The sequence below is a fragment of the Elephas maximus genome, chromosome 21 (genome assembly GCF_024166365.1).
Source record: "Elephas maximus indicus isolate mEleMax1 chromosome 21, mEleMax1 primary haplotype, whole genome shotgun sequence".
Classification (NCBI taxonomy): Eukaryota; Metazoa; Chordata; class Mammalia; order Proboscidea; family Elephantidae; genus Elephas; species Elephas maximus.
The window spans coordinates 40,137,793-40,159,242 of record NC_064839.1 but is presented as its reverse complement, the minus strand read 5'-3'; the positions used below and the strand labels follow the sequence as shown (position 1 = coordinate 40,159,242).

At 42.0% G+C, this 21,450-nt stretch overlaps 1 protein-coding gene across 2 annotated transcripts; it reads left to right on the top strand.

Annotated features, from left to right (window-relative positions):
- The first annotated feature begins 1,989 nt into the window (after positions 1 to 1,989).
- On the top strand, positions 1,990 to 20,416 carry LOC126065193 (ATP-dependent RNA helicase DDX19A). 2 transcript variants are annotated; one of them, XM_049865032.1, is made up of 12 exons: positions 1,990 to 2,131; positions 4,473 to 4,521; positions 5,279 to 5,329; positions 6,353 to 6,488; positions 9,215 to 9,307; positions 11,260 to 11,362; positions 11,739 to 11,853; positions 14,995 to 15,172; positions 15,571 to 15,808; positions 16,572 to 16,734; positions 17,267 to 17,458; positions 17,864 to 20,416. In XM_049865032.1, exons 1-12 carry the CDS (start codon positions 2,075 to 2,077, stop codon positions 17,923 to 17,925), a joined length of 1,437 nt encoding a protein of 478 aa, XP_049720989.1. In that variant the 5' UTR covers positions 1,990 to 2,074; the 3' UTR covers positions 17,926 to 20,416. The 2 variants fall into 2 exon arrangements, with proteins under 2 accessions (XP_049720989.1, XP_049720990.1); XM_049865033.1 differs by lacking the exons at positions 1,990 to 2,131; positions 4,473 to 4,521; positions 5,279 to 5,329 and adding an exon at positions 6,782 to 6,842 and having other exon boundaries at positions 6,403 to 6,488.
- The last annotated feature ends 1,034 nt before the right edge of the window (positions 20,417 to 21,450 follow it).

Below are 21,450 nucleotides of genomic sequence, written 5' to 3'. Positions count from 1 at the left end.
CAAGAACTCATGGTATGGAAGGAAGAAGTCCAAGCTGCACTCAAGGCACTGGCAAAAAAGAAGGCTCCAGGAATTGATGGAATACCAAATGAGATGTTTCAACAAACTGATGCAGTGCTGGGAGTGCTCACTCATCTATGCCAAGAAATTTGGAAGGCAGCTACCTGGCCAGCCAACTGGAAGAGATCCATATTTGTGTCCTTTCCAAAGAAAGGCAATCCAATAGATGGCAGAAATTATCAAACAATATCATACACAAGTAAAATTTTGCTGAAGATAATTCAAAAGCAGTTGCAGTATGTTGACAGAGAACTGCCAGAAATTCCAGCCAGATTCAGAAGGGGATGTGGAACCATGGGTATTATTGTTGATATCAGATGGATCTTGGCTGAAAGCAGAGAATACCAGAAAAACCTTTACCTGTGTTTTATTGACTATGCAAAGGCATTTGACTGTGTGGATCATAACAAATTCTGGATAACATTATGAAGAATGCGAATTCCAGAACACTTAATTGTGCTCATGATGAATCTGTACATAAACCAAGAGGCAGTAGTTCGACAAGAACAAGAGGATACTGCGTGGTTTAAAATCAAGAAAAGTGTGTGTTAGGGTTGTATCCTTTCATCACACTTATTCAATCTGTATCCTAAGCAACTAATCCAAGAAGCTGGACTATATGAAGAAGAACACAGCATATGGTTTGGGGTAAGACTCATTAACAACCTTCCATATGCAGATGATACAATCTTGCTTGCTGCAGGTGAAGAGGACTTGAAGCACTTACTGATGAAAATCAAAGACTACAGTCTTCAGTATGGATTACACCTCAACATAAAACAAAAATCCTCACAACTGGACCAATAAGCAACAGAGAAAAGACTGTGGTTGTCAAGTTTTCCTTTTACTTGGATCCACAATCAACACCCATGGAAGCAGCAGTCAAGAAATCAAAGGAGACATTGCACTGGGCAAATCTGTGAAAGACTTTTAAAGTGTTGAAAAGCAAAGATGTCACTTTGGGGACTAACGTTCATCTGACTCAAGCCATGGTATTTTCAGTCACCTTATATGCATGCGAAAGCCAGACAATGAATAAGGTAGACCGAAGAAGAACTGACGCCTTTGAATTATGGTGTTGGTGAAGAATACTGAAAATACTACGGACTGCCAGAAGAAGGAACGCATCTGTCTTGGAGAAGGTACAGCCAGAATACTCCCTAGAAACGAGGATGGGAAGACTTCGTCTCACGTATTTTCGACATGCCCTGGAGAAGGACATCATACTTGGTAGAGGATCAGCGAAAGAGAGGAAGACCTTCAACAAGAGGGACTGAAACAGTGGCTGCATGATGGGCTCTAGCATAGCGTAGCAAAGTGTTTTATTACATGGGGTCGCTGACTCCACAAGAGGGTTTTGTTTTCTTAGACATTACCGTTCTTGACAACAGGAACTGGCATCATACAGTATTCTTCACGGGCCTTTTCTTTGTACGGAGCCACTCAACGGCAACTGGTTTGGGTTTTTTGCTGCGACACTCAGGCTGCTAACCAAAAGGTCGGGGCTCCAATCCATCAGCAGCTACTAGGAAACCATATTGGGGCAGTTCTATTCTGTCCTATAGGGTCGCTATAAGTCGGAACGGACTTGAAGGCAACGGTTTTTCTTTATACAGGCTTTCTGGTTCACAGAAGCGCACGTACATATTTAATATGACACGCGGTAAGTTACAAATAAAACGAGTTATTTCAGTGTGAAGTAAGGTAGTGAAGTGAGGGCAAAACAGTTTTACTTTGAAGAACTTACGGATTTAAGGCACTACGAGGCAGGAGCAGGGAACTACAAATACAACGCGGGAGGTTTAACCACGCCGGAATAGGGCTGAAACACAGGGCCGGCGCGACGTGGCGCCGAATGGTGACGTTTTCGCACCTGACGGATCGGACGTCATTCTCGCGCGCCTCCGCTTCCGGCCCGTGTGAGTGACGTTTTCGTGCCGGCGACAGAGTCTGGCCGGTGTTGTCTCGTGGTCTTCAGTATCTTTCCTCGTGTCCACCTCCTGCCCCCGGCACCATGGCCACCGACTCCTGGGCTCTGGCGGTTGACGAGCAAGAAGCAGCTGTCAAGTCGGTCAGTGGATTCTGCTCAAAGGGGCAAGAACGTAGCAGAGGCCCAGGTGGACCTGGGCTCGAGGCCCAGAGAGAGGGAGTGGTAGAGCAGGCCTTTGGCCAGCACGACCTGCACTGCTGCCGTGGGGAATAACTGCGCCCTAAATTTGCTTCTGGAAACCCTGGTGGCTTAGTGGTTAAGAGCTACTTCTGGTAATAAAAAGGTCGGCAGTTCGAATCCTCCTGGCGCTCCTTGGAAACTCTACGGGGCAGTTCTACTCTGTCTTATAGGGTCACTGAGTCGAGTCAACTCGATGGCAGTGGGTTTGGTTTTAATTTGCCTCTGGGGCTAAAAAGACCAACATTGAGCTTTTGATCATCATCTAATCCAGTTAAAGACTTGTTGTTGTTAGATGCCATCTATTCGTAGCGACCCCATGTGACAGAATAGAACTGCCCCATAGGATTTTCTTGGCTATAATTTTTATGGGAGCAGATAACCCGGTCTTTTCCCCGCGGACCTCCAACCTTCAGGTTAACAGCGCAGCGCAAATATCTCTTCACTGTATATTATTACCATTCCTGTGTTGCACCTGTTTCCCAGTGGCGTTTGTAAACAAAGGCAAATGTAGATGGTCATTCTGTTTCATTGAAATAACACATTTACAGGTTTAGATTTAATGTCTCAGTGTACTGTAAAGGTAAGATAAAGTTTAGATTTGTTTAGAGACAATGGACTGTTGGTAGTGACAATATAGACTATTTACTGAAGACTTTTCCTGTAGTCTGAAGCCTTCTGTAGCTTTTTTTTTTTTTAATCTACTCAGTGTATTTTTTCATTGTACTTCAGATGAAGGTTTACAAAGCAAATTAGTTTCTTTAAACAGTTAATACACATTGTTTTGTGACATTGGTTGCCAACTCCACTACATGTCAACACTCTCCCCTTCTCAACCTTGGGTTTCCCATTACTAGCTTTCCTGTTCCCTCTTGCTTTCTTGTCCTTGCCCCTGGGCTGGTATGCCCATCTAGTCTGATTTTGTTTTATTAGCTGTCTGATCTTTGGCTGAATTCTATAACTTTTTAATGCCTAAATTACGTTTCTTCTCCAGCTATGCTTTGTTGATTTGGGAGTACTATCAGTTCATCAGCAGATAAATAAAATGGGTTAAACCTGGTGGAGTATAGGAAGAAGCTTTATAGTCTTAGCCAGGAAGACTACAATGTGGGAAGTGCTATGAAAGAAGTAAGAACAACATCTTAAATGACCTCTGAAGAGGGAGAGGACATTTATGAGTGGGAAAATGCTGGAAATTTCTTGTGAAGAAACTTATATTTGAGCTGGATTTTAGAGATCGAGTCATATTTAAGATAGAGATGACGGCGAAAGACATTTTAGGAGGAGAAAATGTGCCAAAGTGCTGGACTTGCCTAGAGAACAGGAATCAAATAATTTTGGCTGCAACTTAAGGTGATTGGTTTGGAGTGGGGCAGTATAGAAAATATCGCAGGGAGTATACTTTAGACCTTGACTAAAAACTGAAGGAGAGGGGGCTTTATTTAGTAGGCTTGTGGTCCAGGGCTTGATTTGAGTATTCCTCAGAACCCGACAACATACCTTTACAATACCATCTGAATATCACACTTTACTCTTCCAATATAGAAAAATAGTTCTCATGACAGTGGAGAGTTGTTTGCAAATTTATGAATTATTGCTCTGCTTGCAACTTAGCAAGTTTGTATTGACTAGGAGTACGTGGCCAGGAGTAAAGGAGAAATCATTTTGTTCAAGCTTCTGTAAGATTTTTAAATCAGGAACTTGGGTTTGTCAATACTTTCATTATAAAAAATAAGTTTCTCCCTAATTTATAATCTAGGAGGTTGATAAGACAAGAAAGAGGGCTGTAATTTATTTGCTGAGTGTTGCCTGAATACAGCATGGGTTTTAGGGGTTAAAAAAAAAAAACCAAACTTATGAGATATTTACATCGTATCATTCTTTACCTAGAAACAAGCTGTGTTTGTGCCTTTGAAAGTTTATATTTGATATATGTTTATTGAAGGTTAGATGTCCTGGGAAGAGCATGAGTTGGGAGAAGAGCAGAGGTTTGAGATTGCTGACATACTTTTTCTTCCTACTATTACATTTAGTTTGCCCTTCCCCCTGTTTTTTAGGCTGTAGAAGAGATTTGAAATGATGTTTACACCCAGTCAATTCTACATCAAGCAAAACAAACCTGGCCCCTGAAGATGGGTGTTGAAGTAGCTCCTGCTAGGCTTTTACTAGAGACCTCCCCTGTGCCCAAAAGTCTTCCTTTAACTGGGTCACTTGCTTAACTCTACTTCCTTTCATTCCCATTCAGCTGAGCAGCTTGCAGATCAAGGAAGAGAAAATCAAACCAGATACCAATGGTGAGTGAGTAGTAACTACAAGCCAGGCACAAGCTACACATGTGCTTCTGTTTTGCACTCATTGCTGCAGTGTGAATAGGAGTTTTCACTTAGCCCAACATTTGGTAAATGATTAGAGAGCACTGGATTAGAGAGCCAGTAAATTAGGCTTAATTACTGAAAGGGATGTGTGATGTTTTCCAGATTTGATCCAGCCTCTCATTCCTTAAATCCAACAATCAGCACTGGAGTATACTGCTACTCTTTACTGGAGATGGTTTCTTTGGAAAATTATTTTTGTTTAATTTTTTGAAAGATAATTTGGGTCCAAAACTCAAAGTATAAAAAGTTGAAAGCCCTTCTTCCCATTGTGGTCCCTCATTTACCGAGGTCCCACTCCCCACCCCATCCCATAAGTAATCACTGTTATTTGTCTTATTAATATTCTTTTGAAGTTTCTTTAAGCAAAAGAAATATAAATATAGATTTATATTCCCATTTTCTTTCTCACAATTAGCAAACTGTTTGCTAATATAATGCTGTATTTTAAATAAGGATAAGTTAGAGGTGACATTCTGATCATTGTGAAATTGGCCAAAATTTCTAGAAATTTAAAATTTTCTTATGCATTTAAAAACTTTCTAGAAATAAAAGTTCATTAAACATAAAGAAATGTGAACTATTTGTTTGATCACTTAAATAAGTTTTAGTATTTATATTGTCCCACCTTTTGGGTGGGTTTAATATTAGCCTAATTATGACAACTCTTTTTGTGTAGGTGTTATCAAAACCAATGCCACTTCAGAAAAAACATACGAAGAAGAGAAAGGTAACTGCTCTTTGAAGTCCTGTCACCAGAGATAGAGTATGACACAAGATTTGGCGTTACGGAGCCCAGAGGCACTCTGAATTGTAAGATCAAGGAGACAAGGAAAATTGCAAAGGAGATTGAGAAGGAGCATTCAAAGGAGAATCAAAAGAGTGTGGTATCCAAGAAGCCAGGAGGAAAAAGTGTTTCACAAGTTAGGGAGCCAAATATTGGTAATAAGTTGATAAGAGAAAAACTAAAAGTTGATCATTAGATTGATTAGGCAATGTGGAAGCCATTGGTGAGTGTGAGAAGGGCTATTGAAGTAGAGTGGAGAGGTTAAAAAAACTACTCAGTGTGCCTTCAGAGAGAAAGGGAGGAAAGGCAGTGGAGACAACAAGAATAGACAACCCTCTTGGGTTTTATAAAGGGAAGCAGTGAGCTGGAACAGTAATTGGATGGGGTGTGGAGTAAAGGAGGAGGCAGATTTATGATGAGAAGTGTAAAAACATGTTCATTTGCTGATGGGAATGATCCAGAAGAGTGGGAAAATTGGTAGTGCAAGAGAGAGGGTCAGTGTCGGGAGAAATATCTTTGTAGGCAAGAAGCGATGGGATCTTTCGTAGGGGGCAGGGAGGGTAGACTTAGACTGGAACACAGGCTGTGCATCCGTAGTTACAGGGAAAAGGCTGAGAATATGGGCACAAATGCGGGTGGGTGTGGTCTTGGAAGCGTATGGAATTGCTTCTGAGTATTTCTCACTTGGAAACAGAGCCATCACATGAGTGAGAATGTGGAGGGTTTAGAGGTGAGAGGAGAAGGTATCAGTGGTATTAGTGAAGAGACGGAGAGCCAATGAGTGGACTATGGAAATGGAAAGGCTTACTGGGCATCTCAGACCCCACTCGGGTCTAGTGGTCAAGAAGTTAAAGTGAGGCCTGTCAGTGTGGTTATGATTTTTCTCCAGCGGTGCTTGGTTGTCCAGGTGCTGAGAGGTGGGGTTGGCCAGATGAGTATGAAGAAAACATGTTTTCTTCCTGACAGAGGACAGAGCTGCCCAGTCCTTACTCAACAAGCTAATCAGAAGCAACCTTGTCGATAACACAAACCAGGTGGAAGTCCTGCAGCGGGATCCAAATTCTCCCCTCTACTCTGTGAAGTCTTTTGAAGAGCTCCGGCTGTGAGTATTTGTTCTCTCTAACTTCTGTTCTTTGTCCCTTCTCTATAAAACTTAGCGTCTTAGAGATGGGTCTGTTCCTTTAAAAAAAAAGAAAAAACTTTAATGTGTTTACGTCTTTTAATAGGTAATAATTCACATGATTCAAAGTCAAAAAATATGAAAGTGTTTACAGTAATAGTTTCCCTCCCATCCTTGTATCTTGGCTACCTAGTTCAACTTCTTTTGGTAGGGATTTTTAAATGCCACAAATTTATTCATCATAGCTGAAAGTCTTTTTTCTTTTATGCTCTTAGAACTTTCAATAAAATATTGGCTGACAGGTGATTTCTGGATGTCAGGAACATTTCTTATTAGGTAAGCCCTTTTGTTAGACTCTAGGGTCTACAGTCTTAATAACAGTTTATCTGCTTTTATAAAATCTGTCAAGAGAGCCAAGTACTCATAATGGAAAGCTGCCTTGGACAGTTCTGGAATTAAAAAAAAAAAAACCCAGAGTTGAGACTTACGAGTATATGTGTATATGGCATTGTGCCCAGGATGACTTCTAAGATGTCATTATTTTTAAGACAGAGAACGGAGCTTATTAAGATTGTATTTATGAAAGGTCATATCAAGTTTATTTTTTATTTTTAGTAAGTTAGTAGAGAAGTGTTCGTGGATTATTAGCTTGTGCACATGCCACTGGGCTGGGTCTTATGAGGAACACAAGACGTGTATTATTGTTACCAGCCAGGATGTGGATCATAGGTAGAGAGTAGCTGGTGAATATGACAGTGGTGGGATAAATGGGTTCTTTGCCTTTGTTCAGCAAACATCTGTAGTATGTCTCCTGTGGGCAAATAGGGGCCACATTCCTGCCAACTACTACCATTGCTTTAGATTGAAAGACAGTTAAAATAGCTAACTAGAACCAAATCAAATAATAGCTAAGAAGCAGCTTTTTAAAGTGTGGCCCATGTTCCAACTATTTAATTTCAACTTCAGGAAATTTTACTTGTCTATGTGTGTTCCTGTGTTGGGGGCTTTTTTCAAAAAAATTGTCTCCTCTCCTTTACTTCTGCTCAAAAACTGTAGCAGGGAGGTTAGATGTGCCTTATTGTTTCCTGATTCTGGCAGTTTGCTTTTCTAGGTGTCAGTGGTTTGGGTTTTTTCTAAATTCCTATCATTTAAAAGACTTGAGCTTTCATATCTACCACTGATGAGTTGTCCTCTTTGGAAGACAAGTTCTCTCTGATTTAGTTGTTGGTTGCCAAAGGAAACAAAGAATGAGACCAAGGTCACCTAATATACTTGGTCTGTTATGGGCTTAAAAATTTGAATTTATCTGCAAAATAAAAGTATTTAGCAGGTGGAGGCACTTGAATCACTTGAGTCTTGACTTGATAGTGACTGTTTCCTTGGCAACAAATCAGAAGCTGCAGAGCTTTACAGCCTTTCCTTCCAAACAGAAGACATCAAAGCTTATGTTTTCAAAGTTCTTTGTGTGTGAAAACAAACGTGTGAGAAAAATTTGCCTTTTAGAGAGTCTGTTAAATACCAAGGAACAGCTTAGAAGTCTTGACCTGTTTTGACTTTTCTTTAGAAACGATCATGTGTGATTTTTGTTAACCAAACCCGTTGCCGTGAAGTCACTTCCAACTCGTAGCGACCTTATAGGACAGAGTAGAACTGCCTCATAGGGTTTCCAAGGCAGTAAATCTTTACGAAAGCAGACTGCCACATCTTTTTTCCTACACAGTGGCTGGTGGGTTCAAACCGCCAACCTAGCAGTTAGCAGCCAAGCTTTTTAACCACTGTGCCACCAAGGCTCCTGATTTTTGTTAAACACCCTGTCAGTGTAGAGGTAGTAGATAGCTTATTGTAAATGTGACATAAGAGCAGCTTCGATACTTGTTATGGAGCCACTTATTTAAAAAGTTAATGCTTTTCTTTTCTTGATTTTGACTAGACATAGTAACTGAATCAGAACATTTATAAAGTCAGTGTGATAACTGAATCCCCCGTGCCTACTTACCATTGATCAGCTACTAGAAACTGGCTTAATCAATGTTCTTACCTGTTGATTGTCCCAAGTATTGCTCAGCTGATTTGGGCGGACAGTGGAACACAAGAGGATTGTAGTTCAATTTAACATCTGCATAAAGAATTAAAACTATAATCCCATTCTATGAAGAGATTCCTAAATCTTAGTGGCATAGTAAACTGAAAAAAAAACAAACCCATTGCCATCAGGTCGATTCCAACTCATAGTGACCCTATATGACAGAGTAGAACTGCCCCATAGAGTTTCCAAGGAGCACCTGGTGGATTTGAACTGCCGACCTTTTGGTTAGCAGCTGTAGCCCTTAACCACTACGCCACCAGGGTTTATTTTTAGATATTTTTAATAATTTATTTTATGCTGTGAATTAATAAATACCACTCTCTTGCTGTGCCCAGGGAACACTTGTCGTCCAACGCCAACCAGATTTGTGGGTATGCTGAAAACATGAATTTCTCCAAGAGAGGAACCTGTTTGTACTTTATGATTTACGTAATAGTTTCAGATTGAAATTCAGTTTGGAAAGATAGTGGTTTGGTTTTAGATAGCGTCTTTTAAGACGTAGAAAAACAGGACAGAGCTAGGAAACACCATTCCTTGCTAGATATACGGAAAGGGAAAACTCTAGGCTTTGAAAACAATTTCAACAACTAGGAATCCATCCTCTCTCTCCTCGGCCTCGTAGGAAACCACAGCTTCTCCAGGGAGTCTATGCCATGGGCTTCAATCGACCCTCCAAGATACAAGAGAATGCATTACCCATGATGCTTGCTGAACCGTGAGTATGCAGAAACCCAGAGTGCTCCTTTTGAGAGTTTGGTTTAACATCTTCCACAACTATTATTGTTCCTGAGAACAGAATGGCCCATTTGGACCAACACGTTTCTCCAGGGAAGCAGCTTGGTCATTATTTTAAACTTTTTCAAGCCTGCAAAAAAGTATGAAGAACAATACCAAGAACACCTCTGCAGCCCTGTCCAGCCAAGAAATAAAATGTCATTAATCTAGTGGGCAGTTGGAGCCACTGTGTTTCCCTACCCTCTCGCACCTCTGCAGAAGGTAGCACCATCATGAAATCCCTCACACTTTCTTTCACTTCTGTTCCATGTGTGTGTGTCCTTCAGAACCTGAAGAGTAGTCCACATGTTTTTAAACCTTACCTAAATGGTATCATAATTACATAGCCATTTTTTTCACTCAACTTTATTATTATTTTAATGACAAAAACACCACCTGTTTCCTTGATAGTGGGTTACATGAAGTGAAATGTAAAAGTTCCCTGTAAAACATCTGTCTGGAAAAATTTGGAAATCAGTAATGGTGATGCTTGTACAACATGCTGAATACAATTAATGTCTCTGAACTCTACATGTGAAGGATATTGAAATAGCAAATGTTTTGTTACGTGTATAATTACCACAACAAAATACATCTGACTTGGTATCTTGCATGTTCCATGAAGATGGGAAAAGGGAACATGCAGAAAGCACCTAGTCCCCGAAACTTATTACTGCTTGGCAGAAAATGTCACTGGGGGCTTGTCTGGGCACAGATCTTCCTCTGCAGTCTTGATTTCCTTGGAGCCCTTGGGACACAAAAGTATGGCACACCTTCAGGGAATAAAGTTGTGCTGGAGTCTAGGATAAGGATTTCTTGGTGTGAACTCATTTAAAACAGCCATTTCCCTTAATTTTTAAGCGGGTTTTTTTTTAAGCAATATATAAAAAGTTTATCAAAGTAAGTTGTGCTCAATGCAGAAAGCCTGCATAATATAGAGAGACATAAAGGGAGAGGACCCATATTTCTGACACCCAAAAAGAACATTTTGACGTGATATCTGTTTTTTGTTGTTGTTCTTGTTTTTTTTCCCACTTTGCCGCCTTTTTGGTGTTTGTTCCAGGGTTAACCGTAAGATGAAAACTGCAGTTTTGAACTTGCAAGGGTGATTGACTCATTAGACAGTCTTTGTCATTATTGGCACCAAAGGGTCTAGTTTAAAAAGTTGAAATCGCGGTTTGTTTTGGGGTTTGGATGGGCCGTATGTAATTTTCAAGATCTGCCTCAATTTTAACTGTTATGTCAGCAGTCCCCCATTTTTGAGACCTTTCATTTTTTTTTTTTTTGGTGGTAAAAGTATATATAACAAAACATTTACTATTTAACTAGTTTTTCTGTGTACAATTCAGTGACGTTGATTACGTTCATCATCTTGTACAACCATCACCACTATCCGTTTCCAATTTTTTCCATTACCCTTAACAGAAACTCGGTGTTGCCTAAGCAATGGTACCCTCTTTCCCCTTCCCTCCTGCCCTCAATAACCACTAATGAAATTTGATCTCTATATATTTGTCTATTCTAGATATTTCATGTAAGTGGATCATATAATATTTGTCCTTTTTTGTGATTGACTTAGATCACTCAGCATAATGTTTTCAAGGCTCACCCATGTTGTAGCATATATTAGGACTTCATTTCTACTTATGGCTGAGCAGTATTCCATCCTAGGTATATACCACATTTTATTCATTCCTTTGTGGTTGGGCACAAGGGTTGTTTCCACCTTTTGGCTGTTGTGAATAGTGCTGCGACAAACACTGGTGTACAAGTATGAGTATCTGTTTGCATTCCTGCTTTCAGTTCTTCTGGGTATATACCTAGGAGTGGAAATGCTTGGGCAATATTTGTTTTAACCGGTGTTATTTTTATTTCTGTCCTTCTTTAATCCAGCCCACAGAACCTGATTGCCCAGTCTCAGTCTGGTACTGGTAAAACGGCTGCCTTTGTCTTGGCCATGCTCAGCAGAGTGGAACCAGCAGACAGATATGCCCAGGTGAGGGTTTGGGGAGCCTAAGGGCACTGGCTGGCCTGCCCTGGGATGGGCAGCACCATCTGGTGGGGATTAGGGTGCTCTGGAGGGGTCTGAACATTTCTGATGTCTCAGACTGTGGCTCAGGCAAAGAAGGTTAGTACACTGAGCCCTGGCCTGGGTAGAAATCACTTGGAAACAACACCCCAAGGCCTCTGTAAAGCCAGGGCTCCCTAAGTAGCCAGGGCTTCGGTCTGCAGCCAAAAGGTAGGCCTGGCTGCAGACACTGTGGTCCCCTGCACTACTTAGGTAGTAGTAACAACAACATGCTTTGTTGTTTAGAACCTATTATGTGTTGCTAAATGGTTCTCTCAGACTCATCCTTTGATTTTCCAATCAGTGTTTGTGCCTCTCCCCAACATACGAGCTGGCTCTTCAAACTGGAAAAGTGATTGAACAGATGGGCAAATTTTATCCAGAGCTAAAGCTTGCCTATGCTGTTCGAGGCAATAAATGTGAGTATCAAGGGGTGAGACCAAAGCAGTGGGTGGGGATGTGGTTGGGCGTTTGAATTTTGAAGATGTAATGCCGATATTCAACTTTGTAGTTTAGTCTGACCCTAGAGCCCAACTGCATTGCTTTTAGAAAATCTATTTAAATACTTGCTAATTTGTTAATAGTCTTCTTTATATGAAATAAGACTTCAGGTTGTTATAAAATACCTGCACAGGTCATGGCATGTATTTTTTAAATCTAGCATTCTTGACCAAAAAGACTCAATGAGTCTCCACTGAGAAGCTTTTGAACTCAGCATCCAGAGTTCTGGAAGCTGTTTACTAGAGTGGGATTAACAACATCAAGGATAGTAGGTTGGGGTGAGATCCCTTACTTTAAAGGTAAGCACAACTTCAGTAAGAGTAAACTGAGAGAATGTACAGTTCACTTGGTTTTATCAACATCGGAAACCGTTCAGTTGTTTCTTCCATGTGTTCTGCAGAATGTCACGTAGAGAATGTGGGTTAAAATAGGGAGGAAGCAAAGGTTTTGAATGAATCATTAAATGGGTCATTGAAAGTTATCAGAATGTAGAAAATGCCTACAGATCGGCAAGAAAACAGCAAGCAGTCTAGTAGGAAGATGGACAAAAGAGGCCCAGTTGAACGGGCACTTCACAAAAGACGGAACTCTGACAGCCAATAAACATGAAAAGGTGATGAGCCTCATTACAGGGAAACATAAGTTGAAACTACCATATACCTCTCGGATGGATAAAAATTATGAAGCCTGATAATACCAAGTAGTCGTACAGATGTAGGACGAGTGGAATATTCATCCACTCAAAAAAAAAATTTTTTTTTTTTTCTTTTCCTGGTGAGCGTATACATCAGCACAGTCTCTTCAGGAAACAATTTGGCACTACCTAGAAAAATGGAAGAGAGAGATCCCTTTGACCAAACATTTATAATTGCTCAGAGCAGCAGTTCTCATGGTCTTAGCACTTCCTTACACTCAAACATTATTGGGAAGCCCAAAGAGTTTTTGTTTATACAGGGTATATCTATATTTGCCATATGAGAAGTTAAAACTGAGAAACTTAAAAAATAACAATAAAAAACTCATTACAGATTAATATAAGAAATGTACAGTGACACCTGTGAGAGCTAGAACTCGATAGGACTTCCATATTTGTCCAGGTATTGCAAGTTTCTGCCTTTGACAGGGTGTATTCTTGCCACTTTTCTGTTACTTGTTTTAGTGGAAAATATTTGAATTTCCTTTCTCTGGCGGGTTTCCGCCTTACACACATTCTGGCTTTCACAGGTTTCACTGTATGTTTATGAAAAATAACTATATTTCCGAAGTGAAAAATACAAGCTTAGCATTGTTTTTCATTTTTCTAAATCTGCTTATGTATACAATCTGTTGTGAGCTGTAATTTTTCTTGAGGCAGATGAAGAAAATCTGTCCTTTTCAGATATTTAGAGATTCTTTTCTGATGTTTCACCAAAAATTGACAAATGGTAATTGCATAAAAGGTAGTTACAGAGTGGCTTCTGAAACCATATTAATGAACTTTTTGTATTCTGTTACATTAACATCCCTTGCTGCCTCTTGCGCTTTGAATGGCTTTTTTGCCCATGAATGATTTTCTAACATCATGTTTGGTCATTTGGAAAGTGTTGGTTTACACTTCATTATTCAGTATCAAAAAATTGCGAGCGTTATATCACCACTGATTACATCAGAGGACCTCATTAGTATTGGGAAGCTGTCCAGGTCAAGGTTATCAGATGCAAGTTTTCCCGAATTCTCTTTATCTCTTGAAAGACCAAAGGTTATCCTGGCAACAAATACAATTGATTGTTTTAATTGAAGACATAAGCCTACTTTGTTCATTTTTATGAAAATGTGCATCAGATTCCAAAGTTGAGTATCTATACTTCGTCAGTCAACAGACAAAAATGGATAGTTCAGTTCACCATACAATCGTAAAAGTGCATTTCCTTGAGATAACCTTCGTGCTTTGGTGTGCAGCAGAAGCACTTCATCCAGAAATGATGAGGGTGGGTATTCATGTGTTTGTTTAAAGTTCAGTTTTGACTGTCAGACAGTGGGCATTGGAGACCCACAGTGTTTTTAAGGGTTAATTTAAAACTCTTTCCCAATGAATAGTTGATGAATCCTAAAGAAAGGCCAAAAACCCCTTACTGTCAAGTCATTTCCGACTCATAGCAACCCTATAGGACAGGAGAATTGTCCCATAGGGTTTCCAAGGAGCAGCTGGTAGATTGAACTGCCGACCTGGGTTAGCAGCCTAATGCTTAACCACTACATCACCAGGGCTCAATTTCTCCAGTGATTTTATTTTAAAATATACTTCAATTTTTAATTCTATTTATTTTTAAAATAATTAAGACATTCATATATTTCACAACTGGAAAAGCTGTATGGTAGGTTTTCTCCCAGTCTTCCTTCCTCACAGCAACCACTGCTAGCCACTGTCTCCTGCGTCCTGCCAGCGGGACTCTGTGCAGTTACAAGCAAGTGATGGTATATATGCATGTATGTACGCATATGTATTTTAGAGGTTGATCCATACCAGCTCCGAAACAATTGCCTTATACCTTTATTGGTGTCATCAAAATGGTTAAATCATTTTCACCTCCTACCAGCTCTAGTTTGAAAATAGTTTTTTTTTTTCAATCAAAGAGAATTTGTACATAGCAAAACTGTACAAGTAGAATGTCTACATACCAGATATCAAAGCAAAAAAAAAACTCATTGCGCCAAGATCCTGACTGAAAACTACAATTTAGGACGGAATCACTGAACTGTGAGTGAATGGAGGATAGAAAAGAATGAGAGTAACAGTAAAGAAAAGTCATAGACAGTGTTGAATTATAGGAGAAAGTAGGAGGGCGCTAACACTTATTGAGGGTTTACTGTGTGGGCTTTAATCTGACCACAGTGCAGTGAGATAGGTATCATTATGCTCATTTTATAGAAGAAGAAACCAAGACTTGAGGATAATGTTCATGTATGTTTTGAAATTTGGAATTAACCCTTTTCTGCTAGCTCTGGAGGAATGGGCGCACTTTGATTTCCAGAGCTGGTTTTGCCACCAAAACACAGAAAACATCTTCTTGTCTACACAGTGGAAAGAGGACAGAAGATCAGTGAGCAGATTGTCATTGGCACCCCTGGGACTGTCCTGGACTGGTGCGCCAAGCTCAAGTTCATTGACCCCAAGAAGATCAAGGTGTTTGTTCTAGATGAGGCTGATGTGATGATAGCCACTCAGGGCCACCAAGATCAGAGCATCCGCATCCAGAGGTAGGAACTGCTTGAGTAAAGTGGACGTCCTCAGCCTCCTGATCTGCAAGTAAATGTCTTCTTGTTCTGTGTTGTTTTCCTCCATTACATCTAACTCTCTTCTCTCTCCAACACTTTTTTCTCTCCTGCTGTTTTCTTTGCTTCAGAACCTTCAGAAGCATTTGTTTGATCAGCCATTTCCATGTCAGCACTGACCGTAGTCCCAAGCCGGGGTTGAGAAAGGGTCTTTTGGAAATCTACCATCCCCTTGCCTACCCCATGTCTCCTACCTCCTCCCTGCGGTCCTTCATTCCCCTTTGCACCCTTCTTGGGGCCATCCTGGCCTGGGGAGGCCATTCTTCTATTTCTACCAGTCAAAAACTCAGGGTCATGCAAAATACCTGGGACTTGCCTTACAGGATGCTGCCCAGGAACTGCCAGATGCTGCTTTTCTCTGCCACCTTCGAAGACTCTGTATGGAAGTTTGCCCAGAAAGTGGTCCCAGACCCAAATATTATCAAATTGAAGCGTGAGGAGGAGACATTGGACACCATCAAGCAGTATTACGTCCTATGCAGTAACAGAGACGAGAAGTTCCAGGCCTTGTGTAACCTCTACGGGGCCATCACCATTGCTCAAGCCATGATCTTCTGCCATGTGAGTAGCAGCGGCAACAACAGCACCACCTGCCTGTCTGTGGGGGAAGAGCAACAGTCTCTTCCCTTTTTTTTTTTTTTTATTCGTTTCTTGACATGGACATCTTCAAAAGTTTAGGCTAATAGTGTTTCAGGATTTCTCTGAATTTTTTTTTCCCCCTCATGATTATATTTAGGGTAAATATCTTTGTAAGGTTGCTACCCAGGTGACATTGTTACTTCCCATCGGACCATACCAGGCGTTTTCATTATTGGTGTTAAGTATGCTCACTGGGTTACCATGGGCTCTGCCAGATAATTCCATTGTAAAGGTGCCTTTCTGTGTGTATGTTAACAAGGAATCAGTAGGGTTATAAAGTTGTTTTAAAATAGTAATTAAATAAGACTTATGTATATATTTGCATATACGTATTATCTTAGAAACCCTGTGGTGTAGTGGTTAAGAGCTGTGGCTGTTAACCATAGGGTCAGCAGTTCAAATCTGCCAGGCGCTCCTTGGAGACTCTATGGGGCGGTTCTGCTCTGTCTTCTAGGGTCTCTATGAGTCAGAATCGACTGGACAGCACTGGGTTTGGTTTTTTTTAGTTTTGTATTATCTTACATTTCCATTTCTTGATGTAACTTGAGTGACTTTTGAAACATCTCAAGAATTTGGCACTTTTAGGAAATTTAACCCTTAGCTGCTAAGTTTCAGGTAGTGTCTTCCAGATGAAAACTAGTCTCTTCGGGTACCTTCAGTTCTCAAAATGTTTTCTTCTCTCCAGACACGCAAGACAGCTAGTTGGCTGGCAGCAGAGCTCTCAAAAGAAGGCCACCAGGTGGCTCTGCTGAGTGGTGAAATGATGGTGGAGCAGAGAGCTGCAGTAATTGAGCGCTTCAGAGAAGGCAAAGAGAAGGTTCTGGTGACCACCAATGTGTGTGCCCGTGGTGAGCAATAATAGGTCCTGGTCTGCCAGGCTTGGGTTCCCAGGCCCCCTTAGAGAGAGAAATCCTTGTTTATGGGAAACTCAGATGGTCTGGGGGGACAGTGGGGAGGAGCAGGTTGGTGGTGACATTATTTTCTGGGAGAAACTGTTTGGATTTCCCTCAGCAGTTAGGAACTTTCACAAGAGCCAGGAGTCCTGGCTCGGTGGGAGCAAAGGTAGAGCCATCTGACTGGCTGAGGACGGAGCCTGCTCTCCTCAGGGTACCCGGTGAGGTTTTAGCTGCATCTCCAGATACCTGTATCAGCAAAGCTGTCTTACTGGTTTCATAATGTTGTTAGCACTTGCCAAAGTCCTGGCCTGTTCCTCTGGGTTGTGCTACATGCCTCTATGCTACCGGGTCCCCAGGTCCCAGAGCTGACCCACCCCAGACTCTTCCCTCCCCCAACGTTGGTGGATCTCGGCTTAACTTTGGGCGACAGTGATTTTGTCTTGTGTCCCTAGTCTTACTCTATCGCCAACTCTGCTTCATACAGGTATTGATGTGGAACAAGTGTCTGTCGTCATCAACTTTGACCTTCCCGTGGACAAGGATGGGAACCCGGACAACGAGACCTACCTGCACCGGATCGGGCGCACTGGCCGCTTTGGCAAGAGGGGCCTGGCCGTGAACATGGTAGACAGCAAGCACAGCATGAACATCCTGAACAGGATCCAGGAGCATTTTAGTGAGTCCCTGGCGTGTCCTCTGCCAGGTGCCCTTTGCCAGCCATGGGGGTGGGGAAAAGGGGGGGTTTTCCTGCGACCCCAGGAGAGGCCTTTGTTCCCGACCACATTCTCCTCCTTTCCTAAGATACGAACATTCTCAAAGACCACACATGGAGGGCCCGGGGCTCGACTGACAGTGCCTTCTTGGCCGGGCTGATGGGGCTGGGACTCTGTTGCTGTAGCAGCGACCAGCACCCTGCCGACTCCTGTTTGTGCCCTGCAAGCCTGTGGGGTGAAATGAAGGATTGCTGTAGCTGGAGGCATGCAGAGACCTGTGTCTGTCCTCTCCCTGCTGTGCTGCCCTTGCCCCAGGTGACTTTATCCGTGTCTCCACGTGTTGATTTCTCTTTGCATTTTTTTTCCAGATAAGAAGATAGAAAGATTGGACACAGATGATTTAGACGAGATTGAGAAAATCACCAACTGAGAAGCTCCACCTGGAATGGTGCCCACCCTTGGACTCCCCTGCTCAGGAGATGAGTGCTTTCACGGCGTAGGACCACCGCCACCACAGAGATGAAGGCGCGAATAGTGAAAACTACCTACCTCATTTTAAATTACATTTGGACTTGACAAAAATTTGTGCAAATTACAGGGAGGAGGCGGAGAATTTTTGCATTGTAGAAGAGTTTAGTCCTTTTCCCCCTTTCCTAAGCCAGTGTTTTCCCACTTTATAGTAACTTGGTTGCTGTTGGTGACCTCCAGCCCCAGGGTTCCCTGCTTGCCTTCTAACTGGGGTTGCTTGCACCCGCCTCCAGCCCCTGAAGAATAGACTCGAGGGGGCCCCAAGCACAGCGTCAGCCTCACCACCCTGTCTGGAGCATGAGGGGTGTGCAGTAAGGAGGCTGTGAGCTGTCCCCTCCCCTGTGCCTTTACTGGAATGCCACACGAATGCTTCTCCTGCCCTGGCACTCATCTTATTTCTTCTAAAATCTAGAAACTTTCCTGCTGGTTCCCTTTACCTCTTCTCTGTGGCAGAAGATATTCCTGTCTCTCCCTGGGTGTGCACTGGCTATCTTTGTAAACCTGACTTGGGAAGAAACACAGAAGCCACCGAGTCTGAGCTCATCACAGAAGTCTTCTTGGCGTGGGTAGATGAGCCCTTCAAAGATCTGGGCCTTTGTTCTCCATCTTCCTGAGTCTGTGCTCAGGCTCCTATCGGTCAGTCACGGCAGATGGGGTCGCCAGTGATTTTCTGGGCACCTGCTGGGCCTAGCTAGTGGATTCTTAGCCATCAGATGGCACAGTATTCCTGTAGCTGAGCAGCCGGGCTTGGGGAGGAAGTTGTGACCAACTGTAAGCTCTGATGACGATGTTCATCCTGAATAGTGGACTTTGTTGGCGGCTTTAATTCATAGGTTGTATCGATAAGGACTGGTAGGTTACAGCTGTATGCATCACTGATTATGCTGAGATTGAAGAATCATGAAATGCAGTACTAATGATGATTTTATTTTTGTTTATTAGACTAATGTTCATTTAAAAATATATGAAGTGAAAACGCTTTCTATCCCTGCATCTCCCATCCTTGTTAGCAGCTTTGTGCTTTCTATTTGCATATATCAGTCCACTGTTTTACAAAAATATGAACATTCTATTCATGGTATTGTACAGCCTGCTTTTTCACTCATCAGTAGACCTTGTTGCTCTGTCTGCACACCTGTGTCCACCTCACTCTGGTGTGTAGATGTCCCAGCCTCTAGTGACAGGCATCTGGGTTATTTTCAGCATGTTGGTATTACCGTCCTCTTACTTACTTTGGGCACTCGTGTGAATCGCTCCGGGATATATACATTCCTAGAAGTAGAATTGTTGGGTCAAAGAATGGGGACATTTAAGATATGATGCACTGGCAATTTCACCTGCCAAAAAGTTTTTACCAATTTATGATGGCAGTGATATATAAAAATACCTCTTACCTCACCTGTTTGCCAAAACTCATCAATTTTTAAAACTTTGCCAGTTTGAGTGGTAAAAAAAAAAAAAAAAATCATTGCTTTTTTGTTTTTTATTTAGTGAGGTTTGGCACATTCTCAGTTCATTGGATATTTGTATTTCTCTTCTAGGAAATTACCCGTTCTTGTCTCACCGTTTTACTATTGGATTGTCAATCCTTAATGACTTTTAGCCATCTTTGTGTATTAGGAAGATTTGACTTTGTCATGAGTGGTGGATATTTTCCTAGTTTGTTTTTACAAACCCAGTTTTTTAATGTTACCCAAAAGTTTAATGTCAGATTTCATTTTGATTTTAAAGAAATCAATTTCACATCATGGTTAGAAAAGCTGTCCTCATTCCAGCATTATAAAAAATTTCCTCGTGTTTCTCTATAGAGGCAATTCTTTTTTAAAAAAAATAATTTTTATTGTGCTTTAGGTGAAAGTTACAAATCAAGTCAGTCTGTCACATATAAGCTCATATACGCCTTACTACATACTCCCACTTACTCTCCCCCAATGAGTCAGCCCGCTCCCTTCTTCCAGTCTCTCCTTTCCTGACCGTTTTGCCAGTTTCTAACCCCCTCTACCCTCCCATCTCCCCTCCAGACAGGAGATGCCAATACAGTCTCAAGTGTTCACCTGATACAAGTAGCTCACTCTTCATCAGCGTCTCTCTCCAACCCATTGTCCAGTCCCTTCCATGTCTGATGAGTAGTCTTCGGGAATGGTTCCTGTCCTGGGCCAACAGAAGGTTTGGGGACCATGACCACCGGGATTCTTCTAGCCTCAGTCAGACCATTAAGTCTGGTCTTTTTATGAGAATTTGGGGTCTGCATCCCACTGTTCTCCTGCTCCCTCAGGAGTTCTCTGTTATAGAGGCAATTCTTGGACAGTAAATTTGCTAATTCTTATAGGTCTTAAAATGTTGTTGTTTAGCCCTGCCTGTTCAGCTGTGAGCAACTAACGTTACCTGTGAGGGTGAGCACAAAGCTGAGTCATCACAACTCCTCATGGGGATTGCGTGCCTGTGAATGAAAGACACGGAGGGTTCTGTGCGTAAAGTGAGCTTGGGTGGCTGAGTTAGGTATAAGAGAGTGACTGCAGGTACATGTGAGGGGCAGATGCAAGCCACAGCTGAGGGTGGAAGACAGAAGGAAGGTGGGGGCTGAGGGTGCAGTTATGGAAAGTCATGGGCAGGGGACAAGGTGAAATGAGGGGGACTGGGAAGCAATGTGAGGTGGATGACATAAAGGGAGACAGGCCAGGTAGGACATGTCAAGGAGGGAGCTGGGGGGAAAGGGAGAGACAAAGGCAGCCAAAGTATGGGCATTCCAGTTCAGACGACACATGCTTGACACCTGCTCTGATCCAAACACACAACAGTGACACATAAAATGTTAAAACAGAAAATAAGAAATTTCCATGGACTAGTAACGGAGCAAAAATGCAAAGCGGAGAGTAGGGCAGGAGACAAAAGCTTTTGGTCTCCAGTCCAGAAACAAGGATTAGCCACAGGATGTTTAGATCGGTGAGTAAAGGTACGTAAAGGTAACGGAGTAAAGAATGTAACTTAATTTGGTCTTTGTCCTTGGTTCCTGGGAGATAACTCTCAACCCTTGGAATTTTCTGAGTAATTGAGATGCCTTTATATTTTTTATCTATATAGGGCTCCAGAAGAGACCTGACAGACTAAATGAGGTGACTCTGGTCGGGCTGGCCAGGCCAGAAAGACTACCTCCTGATTTCAACTGAACTCAGGGTAGAAGGGCATGATTCAATCAACCACGACTATGTAACGTGCCCAACGAAGACTCTGGGTATGGAAGCTCCATGGGCTTCCTGGTTAGTGAAAGACACGTGGGAGGGTAAATGCGTCCATTTTTGGGACAAACTCCATGTCAGAGCTTAGGACCCTCCTAGTCCTGTCCTGTGTGTGTCTTCATTTTGTGTGTGTATACTTTTTTTTTTTTTTTTTGCTGAAATTAAGTGTAGCATTTTCCATCTCTGAGTCA

Coding starts and splice junctions, on each gene's coding strand:
- LOC126065193 (XM_049865032.1), top strand. CDS start 2,075: ATGGCCACCGACTCCTGGGCTCTGGCGGTTGACGAGCAAGAAGCAGCT. Junction 6,489..9,214: donor TCTTTTGAAGAGCTCCGGCT/GTGAGTATTTGT, acceptor TCGGCCTCGTAG/GAAACCACAGCTTCTCCAGG. Junction 11,854..14,994: donor TGCTGTTCGAGGCAATAAAT/GTGAGTATCAAG, acceptor TTGTCTACACAG/TGGAAAGAGGACAGAAGATC.